The sequence below is a fragment of the Euleptes europaea genome, chromosome 3, assembly GCF_029931775.1.
Source record: "Euleptes europaea isolate rEulEur1 chromosome 3, rEulEur1.hap1, whole genome shotgun sequence".
Lineage (NCBI taxonomy): Eukaryota > Metazoa > Chordata > Lepidosauria > Squamata > Sphaerodactylidae > Euleptes > Euleptes europaea.
In genome coordinates, this window is record NC_079314.1 from 93,042,426 (window position 1) to 93,068,729 (window position 26,304).

Below are 26,304 nucleotides of genomic sequence, written 5' to 3' on the forward strand. Positions count from 1 at the left end.
TCAGGGTTCTTTCTCTGTTTGCATTGGTGGGCTGGTGTTGTAGACAGTGTAGTTGTCTTGCTGGGTTACATGCAGTTTCCACGGGAAGATGTGTCTTGGGAAGACAGGCCTGCCCTTGGACTGTAACACCATAAGCTCAACATCCTCGTCGGAGATTAAACGGATCAGATCACCCTCTGCATCACGATAATTCAGGGCAATATCATCGCGCCCAAACTCTCGCCTGGAAAAGGAAAAAAAAAAGGATCCTCCTTAACCTGAAAACCATGCCACTGAGGTTCTAGCTAGGGTTGCCAACTCTGTGTTGATAAATACCTGGAGATTTTGGGGGTAGAGCCTGAGGAGGGAGAGGTTTAGGGAGGGGAGGGACTTCAATGCCATAGAGTCCAATTGCCAATGCAGCTAATTTCTCCAGGTGAACTGATCTCTGTCGGCTAGAGATCAGTTGTAATAGCGTGAGATCTCCAGCTAGTACCTGGAGGTTCTGCAAAGAACCAGCCCTGGTGGTCCACTGTCCAATATGCTGATATTCCAATATACCAGTAACGGGAGGTTGGCAACCCTAGGTCTAACCAAATGTTACATCCCACCCTTCCTCTATGCATTTGCCCTTGTAATATATCTCAAATGGCACATGTAGCAGACGTGCACATTGAGACAAACAATCCCAACTTCAAGTGTAGGCTAATGGGGTCTGAACTTGCTGAGACTGAGAGGGGAAAGGGAAAAGATCTTGGGGTTGTAGACAACTCAATGAAAGTGTCAACCCGGTGTGCAGCAGCAGTGTAAAAGGCAAACTCTGTGTTAGGGATTGAGGGAAGGCAGCATGGTATAGCCTGTTCTCATTAGATTTTGGAAGCTAAGCAGGGTTAGTACTTAGAAGGGAGACCTCCAAGGAAGACTCTGTGGAGAAAGGCAAAGGCAAACCACTTCTGCTTCTTACTTGCCTTGAAAGCCCCTTGCTGGTGTCATCATGAATCAACTGAGACTTGACCCCACTTCACACACATATTAGGGATTTTTAGGAAAGGGGCTGAAAGGAAACAGCTGATATTATAACGCCCATGTAAAGATCTGTGGTGTGGCCTCATTTGGAATACTGTGCGTGGTTCTGGTCACTTTGTATTAAAAAGGACATTGCAGAGCTGGAAAAAGTATAGGGCAACCAAGATGATTAGGGGGTTAGAGCACCTTCCCTATGAGGAAAAGCTGAAAAGTCTGGGGGTTTTCAGTTTAGAAAAGAGATGTCTACGGGAGGATATTATAGAGGTTTATAAAATCACGCACAGAGTGGAGAGAGTTGACAAAGAAAACTTTTTCTCACTCTCCCAAAACACTAGAACTTGTGGGCATCCAATGAAACTGATGTGCACTAGATTCAGGTTGGACAAAAGGAAATACTTCTTTGCACAGTGAGTGATTAAAATGTGAAAATTACTTCCAGAGGATGTAATGATGGCCACAGCTTTAACGGGATCAGACAAATTCATGGAGGATAGGTCTATCAGTGGCTACTAGTCATGGTAACTACAGGGAACCTCCTCATTCAGAGGCAGTAAACCTCTGAATCTCAGTGCCAGGAGGCAACATCAGGGGAAGGCCTCGGCCTCTATGCCCTGCTGTTGGACCTCCAGAGGAACTGGTTGGCCACTGTGTGAGGCAGGATGCTGGACTAGATGAACCACTGGTCCGATCCAGTAGGGCTCTTCTTATGTTCTTATACATTTTCAGCCACACTTAGGGTTGCCAGTCTCCAAATGGGGGCTGAAGATCTGCCAGAATTACAACTGATCTCCAGACTTCATGGCTCAGTTCCCCTGGAGAAAATGGCTGCTTTGGAGAGTGGACTCTATGGCATTATACTCTGCTGAGATCTCTCCCCTCCCCAAAACCCTTCTCTTCCTAGGCTCCACTCCCAAATCTCCAGGGATTTCCCAACCTGGAGTTAGCAACCCTGGCCACGCTTGGGGTTCTCTGTGTGTCGACCCTAATGGATGTCTGCACCGCTGTGTGGATTCACTGTTGTGATGATATCCCATGATTCTTTTCAGTTTGGAGTAGGCTTGTTACTTTGCCCTAAATCAGTAGCTTTAGAACTGTGCTTCAGCATTTGGCCACAAGGTGGGGGTGTGTCAAGTTTGTCCCTTTTTGATTTAAGGATGGTACCAATTGCAGTTTGGTATTTTTTAACCTAAACATTTATATGCAAATATTTCGCTGAATGAACGAATGCATTTGCTCGTATATATGCCAGTTTACATATTCATATTAACAGTGTTTCGATATTCACACCCCTCACTTAAAAAGGTAAAAGTGCAAGCACCGGGTCATTACTGTCCCATGGGGTGATGCCATATCCTGACGTTTGCTAGGCAGACTATGTTTATGGGGTGGTGTATATACAGAAACGGATATACCAAACACAAGGGTGAATTATCAAATGACTAGAAAAAGCCAAGTGCAGAGAGAACACAGGGAACAGAGGTGAGGGGCCACTTGAAGGCATGGACCCACAGCAAAATGGACACAGTAATGACAGGTATCCATAACTGCACTCAAGGAATGAGTACATGAAGCTGCCTTATACTGAATCAGACCACTGGTCCATCAAGGTCAGTATTACATACCTTCACAGGCAATGGGATGCATGGGATTTAATTTGGGAGCTTCTGCATGCCAAGCAGATATTCTGCTACTGAGCCAAAGCTCCTCAAATGTTTAACAACCAGTTAGACCTTTGTGTGCAAGTGTGCAAGAAGACACTTACAGACTTGTTCTTAAAGGGCCAGATTGTGCTGCTCAGTTCTCTCACTTGTACCCTTCTCCAGATCTTGTGATGGTCTTTGGTCTTTGCTTGTGGAGTCGGGGGGGGGGGGGGCTTAACAAGGCAAATTTGCTCATGGGTAACTGCTGGCGAATGCCAAAAAGAAAAGTGTGGGGGAGGGGCGGAGGACAGCTTTGATAAAAGTTCTCAGTAAGAAGTTTTTTTCTTTTCAGAACTGGGAGAAATCATTATAAGGTTAAAGCATATGCGGATGATTTAGTGTGTATTTTGACTAATCCTTATTGTCAAATGGAAAAATGGAATAACATTGTAGAGGTCTATGGAAAGCTTGCAGGATTTAAAATAAATAGGAGCAAAACGAAAATCTTGGTAAAGAATATGACTCTATCACAACAAGCAGATCTAACTAGTAAAACAGGGTTTATTATTGATTGTAAAGTCAGGTATCTAGGAATATGGTTAACTCCAAATAATCTTAATTTATTTCAGAATAATTATGTAAAAATTTGGCAACAAATTGTTAAAGATCTCAAGCAATGGGAGAAGATACCGTTATCATTACGGGGACGGATCTCAGTAATCAAAATGATGGTATTACCAAAGATGCTCTTTTTATTTCAGAACTTGCCGATTATAAAAGGAGTAAAGATTTTTAAAGTTTGGAAGAAGGAAATTTTGAATTTTTTATGGGGAAAAGAAAGACATAGGATAGCTTATCACAACTTAATTGAATTAAAAGAAACTGGAGGCTTGGGTCTTCCAGACTTAAGAATGTATTATGAAGCAGCTTGTTTTGGTTGGTTAAGGAATTGGATACTATTAGAGAATCCTAGGGACCGTAGAAACAATTGGGCCGCTAGCAGAACAAAACCTTTCCAGACACGACAGCAGAGGTGATGAGCATTTCGGGGGGGGGGGATATCCTGAAAAAAGAGGGGACTCCCTTGTTCACTGGGGACAGGAACACGAACACTTCCGGCATCTTCCAACAGAGTGCTTTTTTTACCTCATCAATTCCATAAGGTCTTGGAACAATGGTGTGCTGCTCAGGTCCTCTTCCACTGAAATGTCCCTACCGAAGAAAAGAACAAGATCACCGAACTGGAAGCTTGGACATTGGAACAGAAGAGATGCTAGGAGATCAGTGACTGGATCCTCCAAGTATATTAAAAATGCAAATAGAAACAGTGTGTGTGTGTGTGTGTGTGTGTGTGTGTGTGTGTGTGTGTGTGTGTGTGTGTAGAAATCTGCATCTCGGTTGCACAGCAGAAAAAGAGGGGGGTTAACTTACACCCCCGCGTGGTTTTGCTGATTAAAAACCTCAGAGTGCTAGTGATTAGACCTTCAGTTGGTTTAGTTTTGACTAGTGAAACCACACAGGGTAGGGTTGACAGTCTCCAGGTGGTGGCTGGAGATCTCCTGCTATTACAACTGATCTCCAGCCAATAGAGATCAGTTCACCTGGAGAAAATGGCCGCTTCGGTAATTGGACTCTATGGCGTTGAAGTCCCTCCCCTCTCCAAACCCTGCATTCCCCAGGCTCCACCCCCCAAATCTCCAGGTATTTCCCAAATCGTAGCTGGCAACCCTAACACAGGGGGCATTAAGCCCACTTTTCCCTATCGCACAACCCTGATCTGAATCATCCTCTTCCCCCGCAGTTTTTTTTTTCTTTAGCATTTCAGGATCTGATCACAAAACTCCAAATAATTCCTTTAGTTTGACCCTCTAGTTCAGGGGTCGGCAAACTCATTAGTCAAAAGAGCCAAATATCAAAAGTACAACGATTGCGATTTCTTTTGAGAGCCAAATTTCTTAAACTTATCTATATAGGTAGGTACACTGTTTATTAACTTAATAAACTTTAATTAAAGTGTTAAGTCTTAATTAAATTATAGGTACACTGAATAAAACTTGATATCATACTTAATAGTGATCTTATTTATTGATAAAAATTAAATTGTAAGTCCCTGCCATTTCCCCCTCCCCTTCCGGAGTCCTCGTTTGGAGGCCTGGTCTACCACCATCAAAGCCTATTGGTAGACCTGGCCTCCGGCTGAGTCCTATTGGGAGGCCAGGTCTTGGCAGTAGACCTGGCCTCCGGAGGCCTATATAAGCCAATGGGTAGACCTGGCCTCTGAAGGGAGACTTCCCCCCCCCCCCCCAGAGTCCAGGTCTACCGCCAAGAAAGCCAGTGGGGAGACATGGCCTCCCAATGGGACTCAGCCGGAGGCCAGGTCTATCAAAGAAAGCCCGCCCCGCCCAACAGCTGAAAGGCGGGGGGGCCCAGGAACCGCTGAGCCGCCCGCCCAGCAATCGTGCGGCTAGAGGGGAGGGGAGGCTTTAGCCTCCCAACCATTGAGGGAAAGGGAAAGGGGGACCCGGCCATTCTCCACAATGGGGGGGGGAGAGACAGCGCGCCCGCTTGCCCGCTCTCTCTCTCTCTCAGGAGCGCCGGCTCCGCAGCCCAGCTGCCGGCGCGAGCGGGCGCAAGAGCAGGGGCTCCGAACCAAGTTGGGAGAGCCGCACTCAATGAGCCAAAGAGCCGCGTGCGGTTCGGGAGCCGCAGTTTGCAGACCCCTGCTCTAGTTCAAACTGTACTCTTTGAACCCAGACACAATGGGCAATGCCAGTGTTTAAATGTCCAGCACTGTAAATGGCAAATGGCACATGCACATTTAGATGGCACTAGGCTTCCCCACAGTAAATACCGAAGTGGCAATTTTTAAAGGATCGTGCCCCGCTTTCATGTTTATTGTGGGTGAGGGCACTACAATAGCCCAATTTAGTGGTAGTGGTTCTCTGTGTAGGGTTGCTAATGTACTGCCCCTTTGGTGGTGAAAAATGCTGTCACGTCACAGCTGATTTATAGGGACCCCACAGGGTGTTCAAGGTAAGAGATGAACAGAGGTGGTTTGCCATTGCCCGCCTCTGTGTAGCAACCCCGGTCTCCCTCGGTGGCATCCCACCCAAATGCTAACCGTGGCCAACCCTGCTTAGCTTCCAGGATCTGACGAGACCGAGCTATCCTGGGCCATCCAGGTCAGGACTCTCCTTTAAACAGAGGCTTAGCGTGTGGAAATGGGCAGGTGAAGCTTTTCATGGCCAGGAGCTAAACAACATTACCCAGTAAACACCATCCCATTAATCTTCTATTAAAGGGCCAGGGCATTTTTTTCCTCCAGGAAGTTGGCAACCTTATCCAGACAGTGGGTGGCCTGGCTCTATAGGGCTAACCACACGTTCTTGTAACTGATTAACCTTTTCCTGTCCATTGTCCTCTCCCTCCAAAGCGCCTCCCAGATTCTCCCTCCGTAAGACAGAGGCAGGCAATGGCAAACCACCTCTGAACGTCCCTTTCCTTGAAAACCCCACCAGGGGTCGCCATAAGACAGAGGTGATTTGACTGCAAAAAAAAAAAGGATGTGTGTGTGTGGGGGGGGGGTCAAACCCCTCTCAAAGCCTGTAGAGGAAAACTTGCCTGGGGAGGGAAATTGGAGTGAGGAAAATAACAGGTGGCAAAAATGTTAAGCATCTCCATTCTTCCCCGGTGCACCACAATATTTCTCTGCTCTAAATTATCCTCTCCTGAAGTGGCTTAGCATTCCCCACCCCCCAAAAGGGCATAGTAGCAATGTTACTTGTGTTAGAAGGTTGGTAAATGTATAGACTGCCCGTCACTCAGAGACGGCCCACAAAGGGATACAATATGTTAACACTGGGGTCCTTCAAATATACTGCCCTTCTACACACACAATTGCAACGACAGTATTTGGCTTGTAAATAATACTTGGCAGTTCAATAATGAAAGCATACAATGTCTTGTAACCATTGCAACAGCCCTCTAAGGTAGGTCAGCATTATTATCCCTATATGAGCGAGGCTGTAGCGAGCTTGGAACAGGCAAGATTGGAACCAGCTCCTCCCAGATCACAGTTAGTTCTCTTCTTTTAGCCACAAGTGCAAATATATAGAGCAGTTTGCACTACTCAAAGTGCATCAAACATATTATCTCAATAATTCTAACAACCACCCTGCAAGAGAGGTCAATATCATTAATATTTTTATTACAGAGAGGCTAAGAACTAGTTGTTTGCCAAGGCCACCAACTGACCATGGCAGAGACAAGATTTGAGCCAGGGATTCTCCAATAGTTTTCACTTCACGTTGCCATTTGGTCCCAGAGAACTTACAGACAGGAAAGAAGTGTTCTCTTGGAGCCTCACCAGACCTCAAAGCTTCTTCAGCCAAGTACAGAAATGAAGACGAGCAAGAAAAAGATCTCACTGGATTACCTGATGGAGCTGACATTGTCACCATGGTAATAGCAGCGTAGCCAATTGATAGTGTCCTCTTCTTGTGGGAGGTCTTTAATGATGTCCACAAAAGCACATGGGAAAATGCCAGTGGTACCTCGGACAGTTCCCTAGGACAAGAGGAATGCACCACACAATGGGAAATGTGGCAAGACGGGGCGGGGGGGGGGCGGGTCACTTGTAATCAGAGCAAAACAAGAAACAAAAAATGCCTGGCTCATTTTCTTAATGTCACTCCGGAGTTTTCCTGACATGTGCAACAGAGGGGAGATTCCGATGAGAAAATTAGTGGGCTGAGAACACAGCACTAACACACCTAAATATCCAGGGTGCTACACTTTGCTTTCTAAACCCTGGTACTAGAGACCTGGGGAGATTAAAATGCAGTTTTATTCAACATTCACCCAGCATCAACTTCTACACTGCGGAGCATTCTTGGAAGCAGAGAATTTGCAGAACAAAGTGGCAGGTGATGTGTAGCCTTTTCCCCACCCGCTGCTTCCCACTCCCCCACCCCTGAAATCCTTGGTCCTTGTAAGGTGGAACTGCCTTTCTGAGTAAGTCTGCAACTCCATGGGACACCATCACTGACTGTGCAGGCTGCTACCCAGACAGATCCTCCCAAGATGTCCCCCTGTGTCTTCTGTCTTAGCATACAAGATGCTCAGCATAAGCATGCACACAGGTTAGGCATGAGAACTTGAGTCACTTTCATTGTGGAGAGGCAAATGGAGATTGCTCTAATGGAGGTAACGGGATTTGTGCCGGGTTGAGATATTTCATGCCTCACCTTATAACAATGGTGCTCTGTACCAGTGGTGCTCAGTCCACAGCTTACAGGGAGCCACTTTCACAATTACCATCAACTCCATTTCCATTTATTTACTAGCTCCTTTGACCAAAGGTCTTGAGCTTAACCATAACAATAATACATAATACAACTCCAAATAATCAATTTACAATACCCAACATATACTTAAGGTTAAAACACAGAAGAAAACAATTACTAAACATAGTATCACTAATACCATAACAATATATTCCCCCTGAACCAGCCTCATTGAACTGAAATCATTCAAATCACAAAATTTGTTTCAACATTCAACTTGCAGCTTACACGCTTACTCTATTTTGAAGTTTGAGCGACATCACCTCCGCCAAAAATCTTGCAACAGAACTAGTGATATCAGGGTGAATATCTCCCATTATGTGGGATATCACCCAGGACTCCAAGGGAAGTTTTTATTTAGACAATATTGGGGTGATCCAACGCAACCGAGGAGCTGACCAATGCTGACAAAACAATAAGAGATGGTGTAGAGTCCCAATATCTCCAGATTTACATTCACAAACTCGATCTGAGTAGGGAATTTTCGCAAAACGACCTGACATCTCTGCAGTTGGATAAGCATTTAATTACCATCAACTCAAAGGGCACAGTGTGGTAAGCTGCAGTACTGCAGTCCAAGCTCTGTTCATGACCTATGTTCGATCCTGAAGGAAGTCGGTTTCAACTCGGTTTCAGGTAGCCGGCTCAAGGTCGGTAAAATGAGGACGCAGCTTGCTTGGGGTTAAGTGTAGACGACTGGGGAAGGCCCTGGCAAACCACCCCGTAAACACAGTCTGACTAGTAAACATCAGGATGTGACGTCACCCCATGGGTCAGTAATGACCCAGTGCTTGCACAGGGGACTACCTTTACCTACATAGGGCCATATTTACTTCCATCCCTTACATGAGGCCTGCACCTCATGGAGCGTTGTAGCCAACCCATTCTTCTGGCAGCAGCCATTTCAAGGAGAGAACCACCTGCCAACCGCAGGGTCCTTGCCCACTTTCCAGAAACATGGGGCAGGTACCACATTGGAAAAAGGTGCTCAGAAGAGCCGCAAGTGACGTGTCAAAGCCACATCTCCCAAGCCACTGAGTGAGTGTCACTGATCTATACAACGTGTAACAGCAAGAACAGTACATTTCTCAGAAGAGATGCAGACGAGCACTCATAGCACTGTTTTGATTTGGATCTTGAAAGGACTACTGAGTTACAAGTACCTATTTTTGCTGCTGATGTCAACCATCTTGGATGTCATTGTCATATTGAGTTTCCAAAGAGAAATAATAGGACTGCCCCAATAACAGGAGATAAAAATAAGACCTAGTTTGAACCATTGGCCTCGACCTTATTTTTGTCTCCTCATACTGAGATTTTAGACAAAATTCCAAAGAGCTTCTAGCTATTAGGACATGAGAGACCTACATTTAGCATGTGATGTGCTTCCCCCCACCCAATCCAAAAATTGCAATTAAGCTAAGCCACTTGCTTAAAAGTGGCCATTATACATTGGACTGGCTTGCAGATTTATGCTAAGATGAAGCCATAACACTTACCTCAAACCAGTGCTTGTTGACCTTGCCTAGTAAATAGATCACGTCTCCCTTCTTGAAGCTTAGTTCCAGTTTACTGGACCCAGTAAAATCAAACAGTGCCTACAAAAAAGATATCAACACTGGAAGGTAAGTGAGCCGAAGAACTAGATGCGGTTCAAGAAGATAAGGTTTGCATGCTTGTAGCTCTCGTTCTGTATGTGCCTCGTGTGCTGGGGAACGGAGCCGATGAGGACATTACCACAGGCTCGGACCAAGCTGAGCCAAAAAGCCTCTGTAGTGTCATGGGGACCAATTGGCTGGTACCTGGGCTGGTACTTGGGCTGGCCCTGATTACAATGTAGGTTCACCCCTTATCATCACTGGACATTTATGCATGGGTACTTCCACTCACATTCGCCCCCGGTCTGTCTCAGTTGTTCCTTGGAGTTATGCACGAGTTTTCTGTCCATTAGAGATGACTTTGCTGCACGCCCTCACAAATCCCAGTTCTTCCCGTTCCTCTGTTTACCCTATTCTTCCCTCTCCTTCCATCTCAGCCCGGGTGAAATCCCCATGCATAAGGCAAAGTGCAGGACACACAAGCTTGGTTTCTCCCACAGCCAATTACAAAGCAACATGTAAAGAGGCTGCGATTCAAATACTTCCTGCTTCCTCAAAGCTCTGTCTGAGCAGAAGAAAAGCTTTTTAAAAACAAGGCTTGGATTCCACCACCACCCCTTTCAGATTGCTCCATTTTTTGCTTTTTGGTTTTAAAATGCTTTTTTATGCAGCAATTGGATTTGGGAGGAGGGAATTTTCTCTCACAGTAAACACTACAATGTAAACCAATTACAAAGCAGCATTTAAAGGGGTGGGGCCTTGGTTTAAGCTTGGAGACTGCTGGTGCACAGATTCCTGACAAGAAAGTGTGGGTCCAGGGAGCAACGAACCTCAGGTAAAACCCCCGTGCATAAACGACCACCATGGCCTAGGGCTGAGATGAGAGTCCCCTGTGGCACTGCAGTGACTGCTCTGCTCAGCTCTGCAACTGCTAGGTTGTGTTTTAGCTTCATAAATCTGACTGCAGATGATGTAAGTGACATCATAGCAAGGAAAGAGGGGATTTTATTAGATCCTTTATGGATTCAGGTTAGGAAGGCAGAGTGGATTACAGGATTGGGTGACGGGTTTTTATTCTTGGGACAGCAGAAACCACTCACATCTCAAGTGGAGCTGGGCCACAGCCCCACAGCAGAAAGCCGCCAGGAAAACATACAGCCCATCAGTCACATGCAGGACTGTATAAGGGAAGGTCTACACCGTAAACATGGGAAGGAAAGTAGCATGGTATAGCCCAATATCATCAGAACTCAGAAGCTCATCAGGGTGGGTACTTAGACGGCAGACCACCAAGGAAGACTCTGTAGAGGAAGGCAATGGCAAACCACTTCTGCTTCTCACTTGCCTGGAAAGCCCACAGCTGGGGTCACAAGTCAGTCGCAACTTGACAGCAACTTGACCTTATAGTTGAATAAGGAAATGTTCAGCGGGCCTACATCATTTTCTTTCATCATGAGCTCATCTTAGCTTTGCCAGTTCTCTAATTCTCTAATTTTAAATCCAAGCAACACGTTTATCTTTTTGAAGGCTCCTCCCCTTCCAAGTATCCAGCAACTTAAAATATTGTCGAAGGCTTTCACGGTCAGAGTTCATTGGTTCTAGTAGGTTATCCGGGCTGTGTAACCGTGGTCTTGGAATTTTCTTTCCTGACGTTTCGCCAGCAACTGTGGCAGGCATCTTCAGAGTAGTAACACTGAAGGACACTGAAAGACCACGGTTACACAGCCCGGATAACCTACTAGAACCAATCCAGCAACTTACTTTGGCAGTTCCAGCATCTAATGACATTCCCACCAGAATAAAAAGTGCTCTGCCTTTTTGTAGCGGAAACCTGCTTTATTGCAAAGACCTTTGCCCACCCCTGGGCATAGCTCCTGCAGTAGGGTTGCCAGGTCCTTCTTTGCTACTGGCAGGCGGTTTTGGGGGGCGGAGCCTGAAGAGTTTGGGGAGGGGAGGGACTTCAGTGCCATAGAGTCCAATTGCCAAAGCAACCATTTCCTCCAGGGGAACTGATCTCTATCGTCTGAAGATCAGTTGTAATAGCAGGAGGTCTCCAGCTAGTACCTGGAGGTTGGCAACCCTATCCTACAGGCACGCCCCCTCTCCCACTGCAAAACTATGCCCCTCTACAGTCACAAGGGCCATCAGAGAACATGAGCCAGGAGGAATGTGCCCATAAATTCAGCATGCAGGTACGCTCACCACTAAATTTTAAAAATGAGTCTCGAGTACACAACGCAATATATTACAAGAGGGAAAAATGCCCAGAGAGCCTGTGCCCTCAGCCTCCACGCTTCACAATGGACAGTTTTAATCTGTGAGTGTAGTTTAATTACCATTACTTATTCACCTAATTAAACACCCAGTTAACAATGTGGCAACTCTAGCTTCACCTTTAGTCTACACATCTGCGAAATGAAATTAAGTCTCTGCCTTTGTCTGTGGCTCAGTCTAAACGATTCAGGCATCATGGGGACATTTCCCTTTTCCGCATGACATATTGGTTCATTTAAAAGATTTACTATACACATTTGCCACCTCAGGAATCCACCTCAACAATTCCGGGATGGCTTCCCATGATCTTTTTAGCCTATAGCAATTAGAAATGTTTGCATTACACTGCTGGGGAAGAAAGCTTTCAAGGATTGGCTGGCTTTAGAGTTCTGATTCCAAATGGTCTGAAATCATGGGGAATTATCAAGCCAACTGTGTCTTCTCCTTTCAATGAACTGTCTCCTACTACTTCCTTTAGAACATTTGCAATGAGTTATGGGAGAAGCCCTCCAGCATGCTGGGAGAATTTAAAAAAAATCTTCTAGACCAGTGGTTCCCAAAATGGGCAGTACCACCCCCTGTGGGGCAGTGGGATTACCTAGGGGGGCACTAAGAGGCAAGGAGGCAGCAGGGGGCGCTAGAGGTGGGCCCCTTGAACTGTGTTCACTAATTTACACTAGATCAAGCTATGGCACCATGCTGGCAAATTTGGTGGAAACTATCAGAATTTTTTTTAAGACTTTGAAAAGCTGGTACCACTGGATCACGTTCCTCAGTTTTGTTGAATACATTTCAACTGAAAAGTTTTAATTTAATTCTGAATAGATGTGCAATTAATTGTTACTGTTTTGAAATTTTATTGTTGTTACTGTTTTGAAATTTTATTGTTATTATCTGCTTTAGTGAGTCATGCAAACCCCTATTTTGAATAACGCTTTTTATAGGATAGAGTAGGGGGCACTGGGGTTGAGTTTGTGGAACCAAGGGGGCAGTGGCCTGAAAGGTTTGGGAACCACTGCTCTAGACCATGCAATGCCAATTAACATTGGCAACAATCAACACATGCAGAAAGTTATCATGCCAGACATCATCTCACAATCAGGAATGTGGTAAATTGCCTTCTTTAGACCAGTGCTTCCCAACCTGTGGGTCGGGAACTAAAAGTGGGTCACCAAGACCCTGCCCTTTCCACTGTTCTCTTTTGTATTTTGGAAACCAAGATCTGACCTGGAGCCACTATCTTCCATTTCATACATTAGTTGGGACTTTTTTCTTCACTGCTTTTACGTGTTGATCAAGTAAAACATGCCCTGATGGTCACTAGAGTCTGTGAGAATCTTAGGGAGGGATTAGAGGGAGTAATGAAGGAGAGGGTGGACCGGGGCTGGAATGTAACCTCCATATGCAAAGACTGTGTCTGTCAGAATGCCACTTGCTTAGGGTTCATAGTGGGGGCACCTGCGCCCTTGGTGTGATGTTTGTTGGTTTCTCAAAAACATCTGGTTAGCCACAGCAGAAAATGGAAAACTGAAGTAGATGGGTGTGAAGGCTATAGTTTGGTCAGGGCACCAAAAAAAACCCTTGGGCCAGCCTTGGATGGGTCACCATACCAAGTACATTTGAACTTGTGGGTCACCATGCCAAAAATGTTGGGAACCGCTGGTTTAGACAAATCAAACAGGAGTCCAGTGTCACCTTAGAGGCTAACAACATTTACTCCAGGATGAGTTTTTGTGTGTCACAGCTGGCTTCTTCAGATGATATAGGAAGGAAATCATTTTGGATGTTTTTATAAGAGAAATCACAGAAGCGAAAGAAAGAAAGAAAGAAAGAAAGAAAGAAAGAAAGAAAGAAAGAAAGAAAGAAAGAAAGAAAGAAAGAAAGAAAGAAAGAAAGAAAGAAAGAAAGACCTGGAGAAGAGAGAAATGTGTGGATCCTATCACAAATCTTTCAGGAGTCTTTAAGGTGCCACTGCACTTCTGTTTTATTTTGCCACAAGAGTCTAACATAACTACCCCTCTGGAATTGTTTGGAGTAGACTAATGGCCATCTCTCATTTCCTCCAAGGACAATATGCGTGGAGTTTTCCCATATTTTTCTTACAACAACTCTGTGAGGTTAGGCTGACAGAAAGTGACTTGCCCAAGGTTACCCACCTCAGCCCGCGGAGCTGCCATTCTGTCAAAGCCAGGTTCTTGGGGAGATACACTCTTTCTGTGACAAACAACAGGGAGAATAATTTTTCATCAGATCCATTCAAAAAAGGTCAGGAAGGAATAAGGATAAATTAAATGGAGGTCCATGGCACTGTAGTAAAGCATCTGTTTTCCATGCAGAAGGTCCCAGGTTCAATCGTCAATATCTCCAATTAAAAGGATCAGGTAAGCCAATACCAGTCAGACAATACTGACCTTGACAGACCAATGGTCTGATTCAGCTATGTGTGTACAGAAAAGTACATTATTTATGGCATGTGTATTTGGTAAGGGCTGAGAAATAGCACTGCCCACTGGCCAGTTTTCCACTGGCAGGACCAGTTTCCCCCCCTTCTGGTCAGTTGCAACTTTTCTTCTTATAATGGAGAGAATAGGAGAGAGGCCAGTTTTGAACTCTTTATTGCCATTTAAGGCAAAAGAATTTGCTATCCTGAGATATTAAGGCCTCTGCAGCACTAGTTATGTAGCCAATTTTAGCTTTATATTTTCAACCTAGGCAGTTCTGAGCTTCAAAAGCAGCTTCTCTACAAACTATAGCTGTTTTGGCTGCCTTTTCTGCTTCCGTTTCCCTCCTGATATCTTCTCACCCAGAAAGAAAGAGCAATCCGTGCACATTAATGAATCTGTATTTTCTGTTGGCCCTGCCCCTGGACTCTTTCACTCCACCTTTTCACCCCACCAAGTTCCATCCCTTGACCCAGGCTGGGTGGGCCCTAGGTTTGGCTCCACTCCTGGATGGGGCTCCTATAGGGCTGCCATTTGATTGCTATAAGCAAAATGGAGCTGGTGCTCAATGGAGCATCGGAAGGGGGTGGAATAGTGTGGGGGGAAATGACATCAAGCAACATAGCAACACAGTATTAAGCAATGCTGTAGGAATAGAGCATCACTCAATGGAATCTCTACCACAGAGACTGGGGAAATTCCTAGAGGGTCCCTCAACATGTTGGTGCCATGTTGCACAATACTACCCTTCCCCATGTCCTGTCCCAACAAGATCCTGCTAGTACCAGACACAGGCCTAACAACCCTAGGTCCATCCTTTGCCAGATTTGTGCCTTCCATAATTTGGCAACCAGAAAAGGAAGGAAGAGCGTTTCCATATTCTCATTATCCTTGCTTGTAAGCCCCTGTTTCTTCGAGGGGTGTGTGTGTGTCTGTCCCACAAGTTGTTTGCTCCCTTTATTGGTCAATTCGATATTTTAAAAAAGGTAAAGGTCCCCTGTGCAAGCAACGGGTCATTCCTGACCCATGGGGTGACAACACATCCCGACGTTTCCAAGGCAGACTTTGTTTACGGGGTGGTTTGCCAGTGCCTTCCCCAGTCATTTTCCCTTTACCCCCAGCAAGCTGGGCCCTCATTTCACCGACCTCGGAAGGATGGGAATCTGAGTCAACCTTGAGCCGGCTGCCTGAAACCAGCTTCCGTCGAGATCGAACTCAGGTCATGAGCAGAGCTTTGGACTGCAATACTGCAGCTTACCACTCTGCGCCACGGGCTCCTACGATTCAATATTACACCGGTTTATGTCCAGCATATCTCCCTGCAGATTTAAACTGCAGGTTTTATGCCAGCCATAAACAGGGGTAATATAGAATTGACTAAAGGGAGCAAACCATGTGCAGAATAGAACCCCCCCCCCCGAAGAAACAGAAACTTACAAGCAAGGAAAATAAACATGCAGAAAAGTCCAAAGAAAACACTTACACTCGTCGAGTGCGTGGCCGAAGTCTTCTCAGCCCCAGTGGTGTCTGCTCAGTGTCAAAGGGGGACTGATAGAAAAACAGCCGGACATCTTCATCCATCAGAAACCAGGCGGGCAGGCTAAGTAGTTTCTGAATTAAGAGAGGAAAGCAAATAAGTTTTTCAACAGAATAGGTTCTCCCTCATGACCAACTGACTGATTTAGAAAATGAATATGCTGCCTCTCCAGAGACTGGCTTGAGATAGCTTACAACTAATAAAACAAAACCATTAAAACATAAACATTAAAAACAAGGCCATTAAAATACTAACATTAAAAAAGCAGGACAACTCCATCAAAGCACAATAAACAAAAATGAATAATGATGATATTTTGTTCAAGCAATGGTGACCACTTCACTGTCAGGATCAGGAATCTACTCACTAGTCAGGTTGGAGTTGGACAACTCCCACGGCTTTGGCCCTACATGGCTGCTTGAGCGCGTGGGCCTGGAACACATTCTCAGAACGTGTCACTTTCCAAAGTTAGAAAGTGAGCCGTTTCCTGCTGCCTTTTTTTGAAAGCCTTTTTCTGACATTGAGTAACAAAGCCCAGCATAGAAGCAACTGGCCTTAAATTCTGTGGTAAGAAGATTCAAGAGGAGTTTTCAGCAAGTACTCATCATCCATCCGTCTGTGTGTGCGCGCGTGAGTTTATATGGCAGGCAGAACTAAAACTCTACTAATGGAGGAGCCCTTATTGTTCCTAAATTGATTGCTCTCTGGAGTTCATGTAAGGGGAAGACGAATGTGGCAGATGAAATGTTGAAGCTGACAGTACACTACTGAACAGTTACATCCTTCTAAGTCCATTGAAATCAACTCAGCTTAGCATTGCACTGTGAATCTCTTAGGGCAACTGGTTTCAGAATTATCCCCTCTCCCCAGGGAATCCTGGAAATTGTTGCTCCACAAGAATCTTTAGTAATAAATTCTGAGCACATTTACTAAACCATGTATCCCAGCATTCTTTGTGAGGACCCATGACGAACGGGAGTAAAACAGATACAAGTACACTGCAGAATTGCTTAGTGTATTTGTGTTATATGTAACTGCAGTTCAATGGGACAGGACTTGGCCCTGAAGTAAAACACCCACTCCAGCCAATACAAATTTAAACACAGTAATGATGTAGATGAAACAGCACAGATTTGGTGCATACAACATGGAATTCCCACACTGCCAAAATCTTCCCCTCCAGGACTCTATAAACTCCTATGGTCTTGAGCAGGTCTATTTCCTTCTTCCCCCTTCTTTTACCTTCAACAGTCTCAGCTGCTTTTCACATTCTGTGCCTTCTTGAGCATATCCTCATTAAGCCAGTATTTATGTTAGTATACAATGTATACCTAGGAAGCTTCCCCAGTATCTAGGGCTCTCTATCTCCTCTGTGGATGGCTCAGTTTTGTTGCTTTCATGACCATAATGGGGGAATAGCCAGTTTACTACTAAGATACAGTGATTGCAGCTCTCTGCTGGAGTAACCATTATGCCCAACACAAACCCAGCTGGAAAGTTAACCCTTACCTTCATGTATGTGTTGAGTATTGTGATCCGGCTCTCTGCAATCTCTCTCTTTGCACCAACATAAACTTTCCCTAGAAAGCACAAAATTAAAAGAACTGGTGTTGCCAAGGAAAGGAAGCAAAGGGAAATGATACGTCAAATTTGATTGTTAAAGTATTTTTAGCAGCTCCAAGACTATATCTACATGACAAATGTCTGCTGCTCTTAGATCCCTTTAACTCTCAGGGCTTTCTCCAAATAACCCCTGGGAGTTGTAGCTTCCTGACTGCTAAGAATTCTCCTAGAGATTTCTTACTTGCCTCGTGGAATTACAATTCCTGGAGTTCTCCAGCATGACAGAACGACTGTTAAACCAATGTCACTCTGTGTATTCCTTAAAATACAAAGCAGGAACTCCCAATATCTTGAAATTAAGTAGACAGAGGCATCCAGCTTTTTATAACTAATGGGCTGGAGCCAGCAATCTGTCATCAGTTGCAGATATTCCCCACTTTCCCCTTGCCCCAGCAGCCATTTTCAATCCCTAGAAAGAGATGCAGTGGTGTGATAGAGGTCCTTAAAGCAACTTGAAGTTACAGGTGTTTGGGAAGCTAAATACAAGTGTTTTATATCACTGGAATGGTGTGACATAAAATAGGTATCCTAATGAGAGAATACAGAGTACCGGTAGTATATCTGTATCACTGACAAATTTGGCTAATATTCCCTCACACTAGCCATGAGTGAAGTTGATGATGATCCTTCTTTTGCAGCTTCCTATGTTAGATCTGAATGTTAGTTCTTTGGGGAAAATAGATCTCCAAAGTTCACAGCACTATTAAAGAATGCTCAGCTACCAGCGCCCCATATTCCTGTTTAGAAATGGCAGGCCACAACCAGGAAGCCTCCATTGGGCAAGGCAAATATTATGGGGACCAGTTCGAAACAAGCACGTCACATTTCTGGTCTGTTGGGCTGGGAACACTGAATCAGCACATCTGTTTTCCAAAATTAGGGCCATCTCAACTTGTCCTTCATTTAATACCCATCCTTAAGAAGCATCAGTCATTGGTGCAGGAAAACCAAAGCTGAAACCTATCATAACCACCACAGTTTGCAGTGGGAACAAACAACCGAAAGATATCATTTAAAAGCGACAATCATATAAAAGGTATCCCGAAGAATGTGGGGCACCAAAGAATGATCATACGATGATTCTTATTTTCCTTCTCCTTAGCGCTACTGCACCATTGCCTACAGTGTCCTCTGCTGGGGAAGACAACCTTATGACCAAAAGGCACATTACGTTTTCTAACAAGTCAGGTCCAGATTCTTTGAATCCAACTTGCTTTCCCTGCAGACACATAGTAGTTGCAGGAAATGGCATTTCAAAGGTCCACAGGGGCCCAATTTGCCTTATGACCATGGCATGGGGAGGAAGAGGGGTTCCCCCTTCCCCTCCAAGGTCCTGAGCTGAATCAAGCCTGTAAGGACTTTTAAAATGCTGTTCCCTGCAGCTGCTGTGGGACTGCTGGGAAAGTGAATTGTGTCTGGGGAACCCAATGTACAGTTTGATCACTGTTCTCTACAGTACCCATCAGTCTTGTACTGTTCACCAACATGGAATGATTTATCATTAGATTAGCTAGGAAGAAAACCTAAGCATGGGATCTGAGAGTCTCTGCTGCTTACCTGGCAGGATGGGGAGTGTACAGGTAAAAGGGCTGTTTTTGCTTCCCATACCGTATCTTTCCTCCAGCTTCCCATGCAGGCTATAGAACTGGCTGTAACGCCGGAAGATCATGTACCTTCCTCCGCCTTTTGTCTTCACCTCAATCACAAATACCTGGAAGGGAAGAAACCCTGAGAGCCAAACTCATTCATGAGCAAATCAGTGTTAAGGGGAAAGGGGCCACAGCTCTGCATTGTGTGTAGAAAGTGACACGTCCAGTCTCTGACATCTCCAATTAAGGATCCCTCTTAACAGGGAACGTAGAAATGTTTTGTTATTTTTCAAAGATGGTTTTTTACTGCCTGCTCTCAAGAGTCTCCTTGTGGCAGCTTACATTTAAACCTGGGATTCCTTACTTATTACTCATTTTAACTAGCTTAGAGAAACTGGGAGAATCCCAATTAATGCTATTTATTTATTCTTTCATTCAAAAATTTGCACCTTATCTTCTGAGACTCAAGGCGTCTAGCAAAACAAGTTGCGAATATATAAAGTACAATCCATCAGCAAGATAAATACAGCCTAATCTCCCTAAAACAGTTTGCCCCCTGTGAAATGCCCTCTGAATTAAGACCATTTCATGTGACTTCCTGAATGCGGGAAGTGAAGACCTATCCTAGTAAACCAGTCTAAAGGATTGGTCCCATCACAGAAAAAGCCTGCGACCTAACTGCAGCCAAACAGTCCTGAGAAAGGGCACCACCAGGAAAAGGTTATCTTAGAAGCACCTCTGATGCATGTTAGCATACCAGGAGATGGGGTTTGATAAGTATGAGGGCCCTAGGCCAGAAAAAGTTTTAATGGTAACAACCGGCACTTTAATGTGCATATAGGTAATCAGTTATGCCTTCTCTGTTGTGGCTCCCACCTTATGGAACAGCCTGCCTGAGGATGTCAGGAAGGCTCCCACTCTCCTGGCTTTCTGCAAATTATGCAAAACTTAATTATTTAAGAGGATTGAAATTAAATCACGAGTTTTCGGCTAAACATTAGGAAGAACTTTCTGACAGAGCGGTTCCTCAGTGGAACAGGCTTCCTTGGGAGGTGGTGGGCTCTCCTTCTTTGGAGGTTTTTAAGCAGAGGCTAGATGGCCATCTGACAGCAATGCAGATTCTGTGAATTTAGGCAGATCATGAGCGGGAGGGTAGGAAGGTTTGTGTCAGTGCTTGGCTCTCATGGCCCTTTCTTACATGCTGATTACAAGTTTGGGCTCAGGAAGCAATCTTCATCCAGACCAGATTGGCCAGTAGGGCTGTTGATTCGGTTCGGCCCGAACTGAAAATCAGCTGAATTTCCCCTGATTCGGTGGTTTTTAGTTCGGGAGGAACCGAACTCAAAACTGGCGGGCAACCGGGGGGGCCGAATTCAGCGAGTTTGGGAGTTCGCAAATAAATTCGGCAAATTCGGCCGTCAGTAAGCAGCATAACCGTCAGTAAGCAGCATTCTCCTCCCCCGGCCAATCGGTGGCCAAGCTGGGTCTTCTTCTGGCCAATCAGTCAGGATTGAGTACTGGAGGAATCAGCTGATGTGCGGCCCGGCCAGGGAGAGAGAGAGAGAGAGCGAAATCCTCGTGTGTGTGTGGGGAGTGCTTGTGCACATTTGCTCCTTTCTGTGGCTGCAGGGGGCGTATTTTTTGGGGTACAGACACAAAACTTTCAGTGGAGCTTCAGATGAAGCTTCTTAAGATACCCCCCAAGCTTTGTAAACATTGGGTCAGGGGGTCCCGAGATATGGGCTCCCCCCTTTTTCTTCCCATGGCTGCAGAGGGCGCATTTTTGGGGGTACTGACCCCAAAATTTTAGTGGAGCTTCAGATGAAGCTTCTTAAGATACCCCCCAAGTTTTGTAAACATTGGGTCAGGGGGTCTCGAGATATGGGCTCTCCCCCTTTTCCCTCCCCCCTTTTTCCATTTATGTGGCTGCAGGGGGTGCTTTTTGGGGATATAGCCCCCAAACTTTCAGCATAGCTTTACACAATTATTCTTAAGATACCACCCAAGTTTTGTAAAGATGGGTTCAGTGGGGGCAGAAATATCGCCTCCCCCCTTTTCTCTTTCCGTGGCTGCAGGGGGCGCATTTTTGGGGGTGCAGATCCCAAACTTTGAGCAGAGTTTCAGACCAGTGTTCTTAAGAGACCACCCAAGTTTTGTGAACATTGGGTCAGGGGGTCCCGAGATATGGGCTTTCCCCTTTCCCCTTTTCCCTATTGGGATGAATGGATCAGCCGATCCTGTGTGCATCTTCTCCAGAGCAAAACGTCCCGTGCCTAATTGGAATAATCTTGGATTACAAGTCCTCCCCAGCCCCTCCTGATGGAACAGAAGACAGTCACAGTAAAACCCCTTTGGGGGCTTTAATCTATAATTTTTCTCCTGTGTATGTGTGTGTGTGGGGGGGGAAGCAGAGTCTGTGTGTGTGTGGGGAGGGAGCAGTTTCTGTGGGTGGGGGGGAAGCCAAAGGGGGCTTTCGTCGGTTCTGCCTGGGGTGTGTGTTCCCCCTCGAGTCTCTCGCTCCCTGATTTGAGGGGGGAGGTTTCAGTTGTGTGTCTTCTGGTTTTTCCTGTTGCAAAGGTGTTGTTTTACAAGGTTGTGTTGCTTTGCAGTTTTTTTGCAAACTGTTGTCGGGGCTGGGAGCTTTGTGCGTGGGCGGCAAGCTCTGCTGAGAGATGCACATTAAGGGTGGGGGGGACCCCTTTCAGGGCCCATATCTCAGCCCCCCCCTGACCCAATCTTTACAAAACTTGGGGAGTCTTTCAATAAACGTCCTTTGAAGCTCTGCTGAAAGTTTGGGACCTCTAACCCCAAAAATGCCCCCCCAGAGCCACGGAAAGGCGCGGTTGTGTTTTTAATGGCTTTATTCGGCCGAATTTTTTTTCCGAACTTTGAATTCCCGCCGAATTGAACGGATCCGAAGTGGGGAGTTCGGACTTCGGCATATCCCGAATCTAAACGGGCCGAATTCGGCCAAATCCGAACTATACCGATTTTTTTAAAATTCAACAGCATCTTGGAGGATTTTTTTTTTTTGCCATCTTCTGGGCATGGAGTAGGGGGTCACTGGGTGTGTGGGGGGGAGGCAGTTGTGAATTTCCTGCATTGTGCAGGGGGTTGGACTAGATGACCCTGGTGGACCCTTCTAAATCTATGAATCTATGTTTCAATATTGATAAATTGTAAATTTAATATTGCCATTAGCCTTCCTGAGCCTGGTTGTCCAGAAAAGAGCAGGATAGAAATGGAATAAAATTAAAATAGAATAAATAAATAAACTTAAACAAGGCAGTCCTAGCAGCAGTGCAAAAACATTTATTCATCAATAAGACTAGGTCCAAGAGCACCCCCTGGCTCTTAACCTCTCTACACTGTGTGTGTGTAAATTGCTATCAAGTTGCAACCAACTTATGGTGACCCCTTATGGGGCTTTCAAGGCAAGAGACTTACAGAGGTGGTTGGTTTGCCATTGCCTTCTTCTGCATAGCAACCTGGTATTCATTGGAGGTCTCCCATCCAAATACTAACCAAGGCTGACCCTGCTTCGATTCCAAGATCTGACGAAATCAGGCTAGCCAAGCCATCCAGGTCAGGGCAACTTCTCTACTGAAGAAAGCTTAATCACATCTAAAGCTGGTAAATCAGTACTAGCCAGACAATCTGCCTTCCCAACCACCATCACCTTCATCTTGTCTGGATTAAGATTCAGTTTGCTCATCCTCACCCATCTGAGCACAGCTGTGGACACTGGTACAGGATCTTCACAGCTGATTTTGGAGGTTTCCATAATGAAATATAAATCTGGGTACAATACATGTATTGTGAACAGTTCACTCTAAAGCTAATTCAGATTATCTCAACCAAATGTTTTAACATAGAAGTTTAAGAACATTGGAAATGAAATGGACCCTTGGGTCCCATACATGAGGTCCCGACTAGCTGATACTGCCTCTCCTATGGAGACTATTGGTGGTCTGCCAGCAAGGAAAGAGCAAAACCAAGAGCGTTTTAGCCCATATACTGACTACAGATGATCCACTAAAATATCACAGTTGGCTGTATCAAGTAATGCTGAAAGGCTGATCACAGCCCACAGCTATAGATTGCCTTTATCCAATCCAGTGGCGGATTACCCTGTTATCAATGGGTTGTGTACTTTCCTTGATTACAGTTAAAGTTTATATTGTTACATCTCAACCTGTATTTCCTCATTTCATGGCCCTCTTGACAGGTGTGTCTGTGTGTAGATATGTGTGTTTGTGTGATTCTACAGGTGACCCACTACATGTATCTATCTGGTGAAGTAGGCTCTACCCCACAAAATTTGATGCTACAATAAAAACCTGTTTTTTTTTAAGATGCTGTTTCTCTCTTCTTCTCCTATTTATCCTTCAATTTGTGGCTTTCTCCATGCATGCTGAACAGAAATTGCTGTTAGCTCTTCCTTTGACCATGAATGTCAGAATAATGACTTTCAGAATGATTTGCTTGCATCCCAAAGAATCTAGCAATACGACTGTACTCGCTTTAACAGTCCTAGCAAATATTTATTGTGAAATCTAGCCAACACTGTAATTTCCCATTTGGAACGTCCCTTTTCTGAAACAAGTGAACAAGCACTGTCAACCCTTAAAGGAAGTGCAGTGCCAGCTTCCCTGACTCACAGAGGGATACAAAGCATCATGCATGAGAAAAATCCTTCTCTTACGTAGTAACTGGAGAAGCCTCTCTTCTCTTCGATGTCTGCAATAGTAGCAGAAACAGCAACATCATCTGGAAGCTGGTCATAGTCACTGAGAGACAAGTGGGAAGATTATCACTGAATTGCAATGGTCGTTACTGTGATGATAGCAATGGAATAGTATTTTGCTGTGATTACCTTTAAATTACAACCAAGACTTATTTGTTTATTTAACATATTTTTAGGCCTCTTTTGCACCCAGCTTAAGGTCTACCAGGTGGACAAAAATCAAAAACATTAAAACAAGATTTAAATACATAGTATAACAACAAGTAAAATGTGTACACAGTTAAGGGAAGGTGATTGTAAGCCGGTTTGAGTCTGCCTTAAGTGGTAGAGAAAGTCGGCATATAAAAACCAACTCTTCTTCTTAATTTACATACACAGGAAGTTGGATTACAAATACTAAATATAGGGCCCTGCAATTGCTGTATTCTGTCTTGTTCATGTGAACCAGAAGCCCACCAGCCACACATTTGGGAAGCATGATACACACTGTTATCATCTTGTGTAAATTGGACAATTTTTGGATATTCCAAGCAGGTAGAGCTTCCATTCACATGAATCAGTGCATGAATGGAAGCTATACCTGCATGGGAAAGCCCACACATTGCCTAATTCATGACGTAACATCCATGTATGTCAGGTGTACGGTGGGGATCCACGCACTCCTAATATGCATGGCTGATAGGTAGGGTTGCCAACCTCCAGGTACTAGCTGGGGATCTCCTGCTATTACAACTGATCTCCAGCCAATAGAGATCTGTTCACCTGGAGAAAATGGCTGCTTTGGCAATTGAACTCTATGGCATTGAAGTCCCTCCCCTCCCCAAACCCCACCCTCCTCAAGGCTCCACCCCAAAAACCTCCCGCCAGTGGCAAAGAGGAACCTGGCAACCCTACTGACAGGCATCTAGTTCATGTGACTGGAACGGGACGTCTGTGAAGGTCTAAGGGAAAGCCAATAAGCATTTTGTATAACAGGTTCAGAAAAGGTTAATTTAAACATCTGTCTGATAGGTTTGCCTACATAATACATAGTTTCACTTTTTGAAAGAATTGTACAAGACTTCAGCGAATACTGAAAAGCCCCCCACCCTGCATTGCCCCCACAGCATTGCTCGGTATAGGATGGAACCTACTAAAAGACCACTCACAAGGACCAATGCAGGTGGCTGAATTTACTAATACAGAGTCACATTCTCTGTACGGGGCCTTGGCCATTTAGTGCTTGACATGAAGTGATGTCAATTGGGTAGCGGTGGTGGGGAAATCTGTCTGGTATTCTAGCTGTAGTCTTGTAGTCCAGCAAATGAAATCAAAAAGTACTGAGAAGACAGCACACTGGATTCAGAGCTTCGTTTGTGCCAGGAGATTCAGTCCCAGATTATTTGAAGGGAAATGTGTCTGCAAGCAGAAACAGAGTTCATTTCAAGGGCCTTCTTGGTTGTGGCACCAAAATTATGGAATTCTCTCCTCAGGGTGATTCATCTGTCTCCCACTATCTTTTTTTTTTTTTTTTGCACCAGCAGGTGAAGACTTTTTTTAGTTTGGCATTTCCTCACTGACTCTCCCTTCTGCTTATATGTTGTATTTTTAAAGCTGTTTTGGTATATTCAATTGTTCACCAATTTGGGGACCCTAAATTGAGTGGAAAGGTGGCATAATTTTTTTAAAAAAAGAAATACGTTTCTGACACAAGTAAACTAGTGCAGCCTATCCTTTTGAAACACTCTTAAAGAAAAAATTCAGAAGTAGCAGCATATACTGGTACTAGCATGCCACTTCTAAAGTTTATACTGGTACCCAGAACCAAATAGGACCCATTTACTTTCAGCACAGTTGCTATGATTCACTAGAGTCATGGGTTCCAAAATACAAATGAGAATGTGTTGTCAGCCTCAAGGTGGGCCCTAGAGATCTCCTGAAATTACAACTGATCTCCAGACAAACACAGATCAGTTCACTTGGAGAAAACGGCAACTTCAGAGGATGTGTTTTATGGCATTATTATACCTTGCTGAGGTTACTCCCCTTCCCAAATGCCACCCTCCCCAGGCTCCACCACCAAATCTCCAGGAACTTCCCAAACCAGAGTTGGCAGCCTCAGTCTCTGTGTGTGTATGAGCAAGAGAGAGAGACAAAGAGAGAGAGAATCTGGAAAGGAATGGAATAGTGCAATCTTTTAAAAAAAGCAAACTCAGTGTAAATGTGTTTATGCCATTGTGAAGGTTTAACAGCCTCACAAGAACTGGAGCAGCATTTCCTAAAACTGGCATGCCCTTCAAGGGGTCTTGCTTTCCAGACATGGCAAAGGATCAATAACCAGGAGGAAGATTTTAAAGGACTCACCTCTCATTCCTCAGCTGCCTAGGAAGAGACATTCCTCCAACTCCTTACAGCTCAGGAGAAAAATTGGGACGGGCAACAGACCTTTCCCTGGTCCACGGTTTCAGTTGCAGAAGGATAGTTTTCAGAGCTTTTTCTCTCTGCTCCGAAAAAGAAATGGGCACC

At 44.9% G+C, this 26,304-nt stretch overlaps 3 protein-coding genes across 3 annotated transcripts in view; 2 read left to right on the forward strand and 1 right to left on the reverse strand.

Moving 5' to 3' along the window:
- On the reverse strand, window positions 1-26,174 carry NCF4 (neutrophil cytosolic factor 4). The gene is made up of 10 exons (XM_056846564.1): window positions 26,143-26,174; window positions 23,758-23,842; window positions 19,021-19,174; window positions 17,350-17,420; window positions 15,787-15,914; window positions 14,019-14,076; window positions 9,490-9,588; window positions 7,081-7,211; window positions 3,792-3,857; window positions 1-223 (listed from the first exon to the last, which is right to left on the reverse strand). Exons 1-10 carry the CDS (start codon window positions 26,172-26,174, stop codon window positions 1-3), a joined length of 1,047 nt encoding a protein of 348 aa, XP_056702542.1.
- Window positions 1-26,304, forward strand: part of PVALB (parvalbumin) — a 179,728-nt gene that overhangs the window by 81,550 nt on the left and 71,874 nt on the right. The window lies entirely within an intron of this gene.
- IFT27 (intraflagellar transport 27) overlaps window positions 1-26,304 on the forward strand; it is a 195,563-nt gene that overhangs the window by 59,670 nt on the left and 109,589 nt on the right. The window lies entirely within an intron of this gene.

Bases quoted from the DNA above. Each gene is read 5' to 3' on its own strand.
- NCF4 (XM_056846564.1), bottom strand. From the start codon at position 26,174: ATGTCTCTTCCTAGGCAGCTGAGGAATGAGAG. The intron at 9,589-14,018 runs GTGGGTAACCTT...TCTTTTTTGTAG, and splicing joins TGGCAGCTCCGCGGGCTGAG to GCACTGTTTGATTTTACTGG. The intron at 224-3,791 runs GTAAAAAAAGCA...TTCCTTTTCCAG, and splicing joins GACCTTATGGAATTGATGAG to GCGAGAGTTTGGGCGCGATG.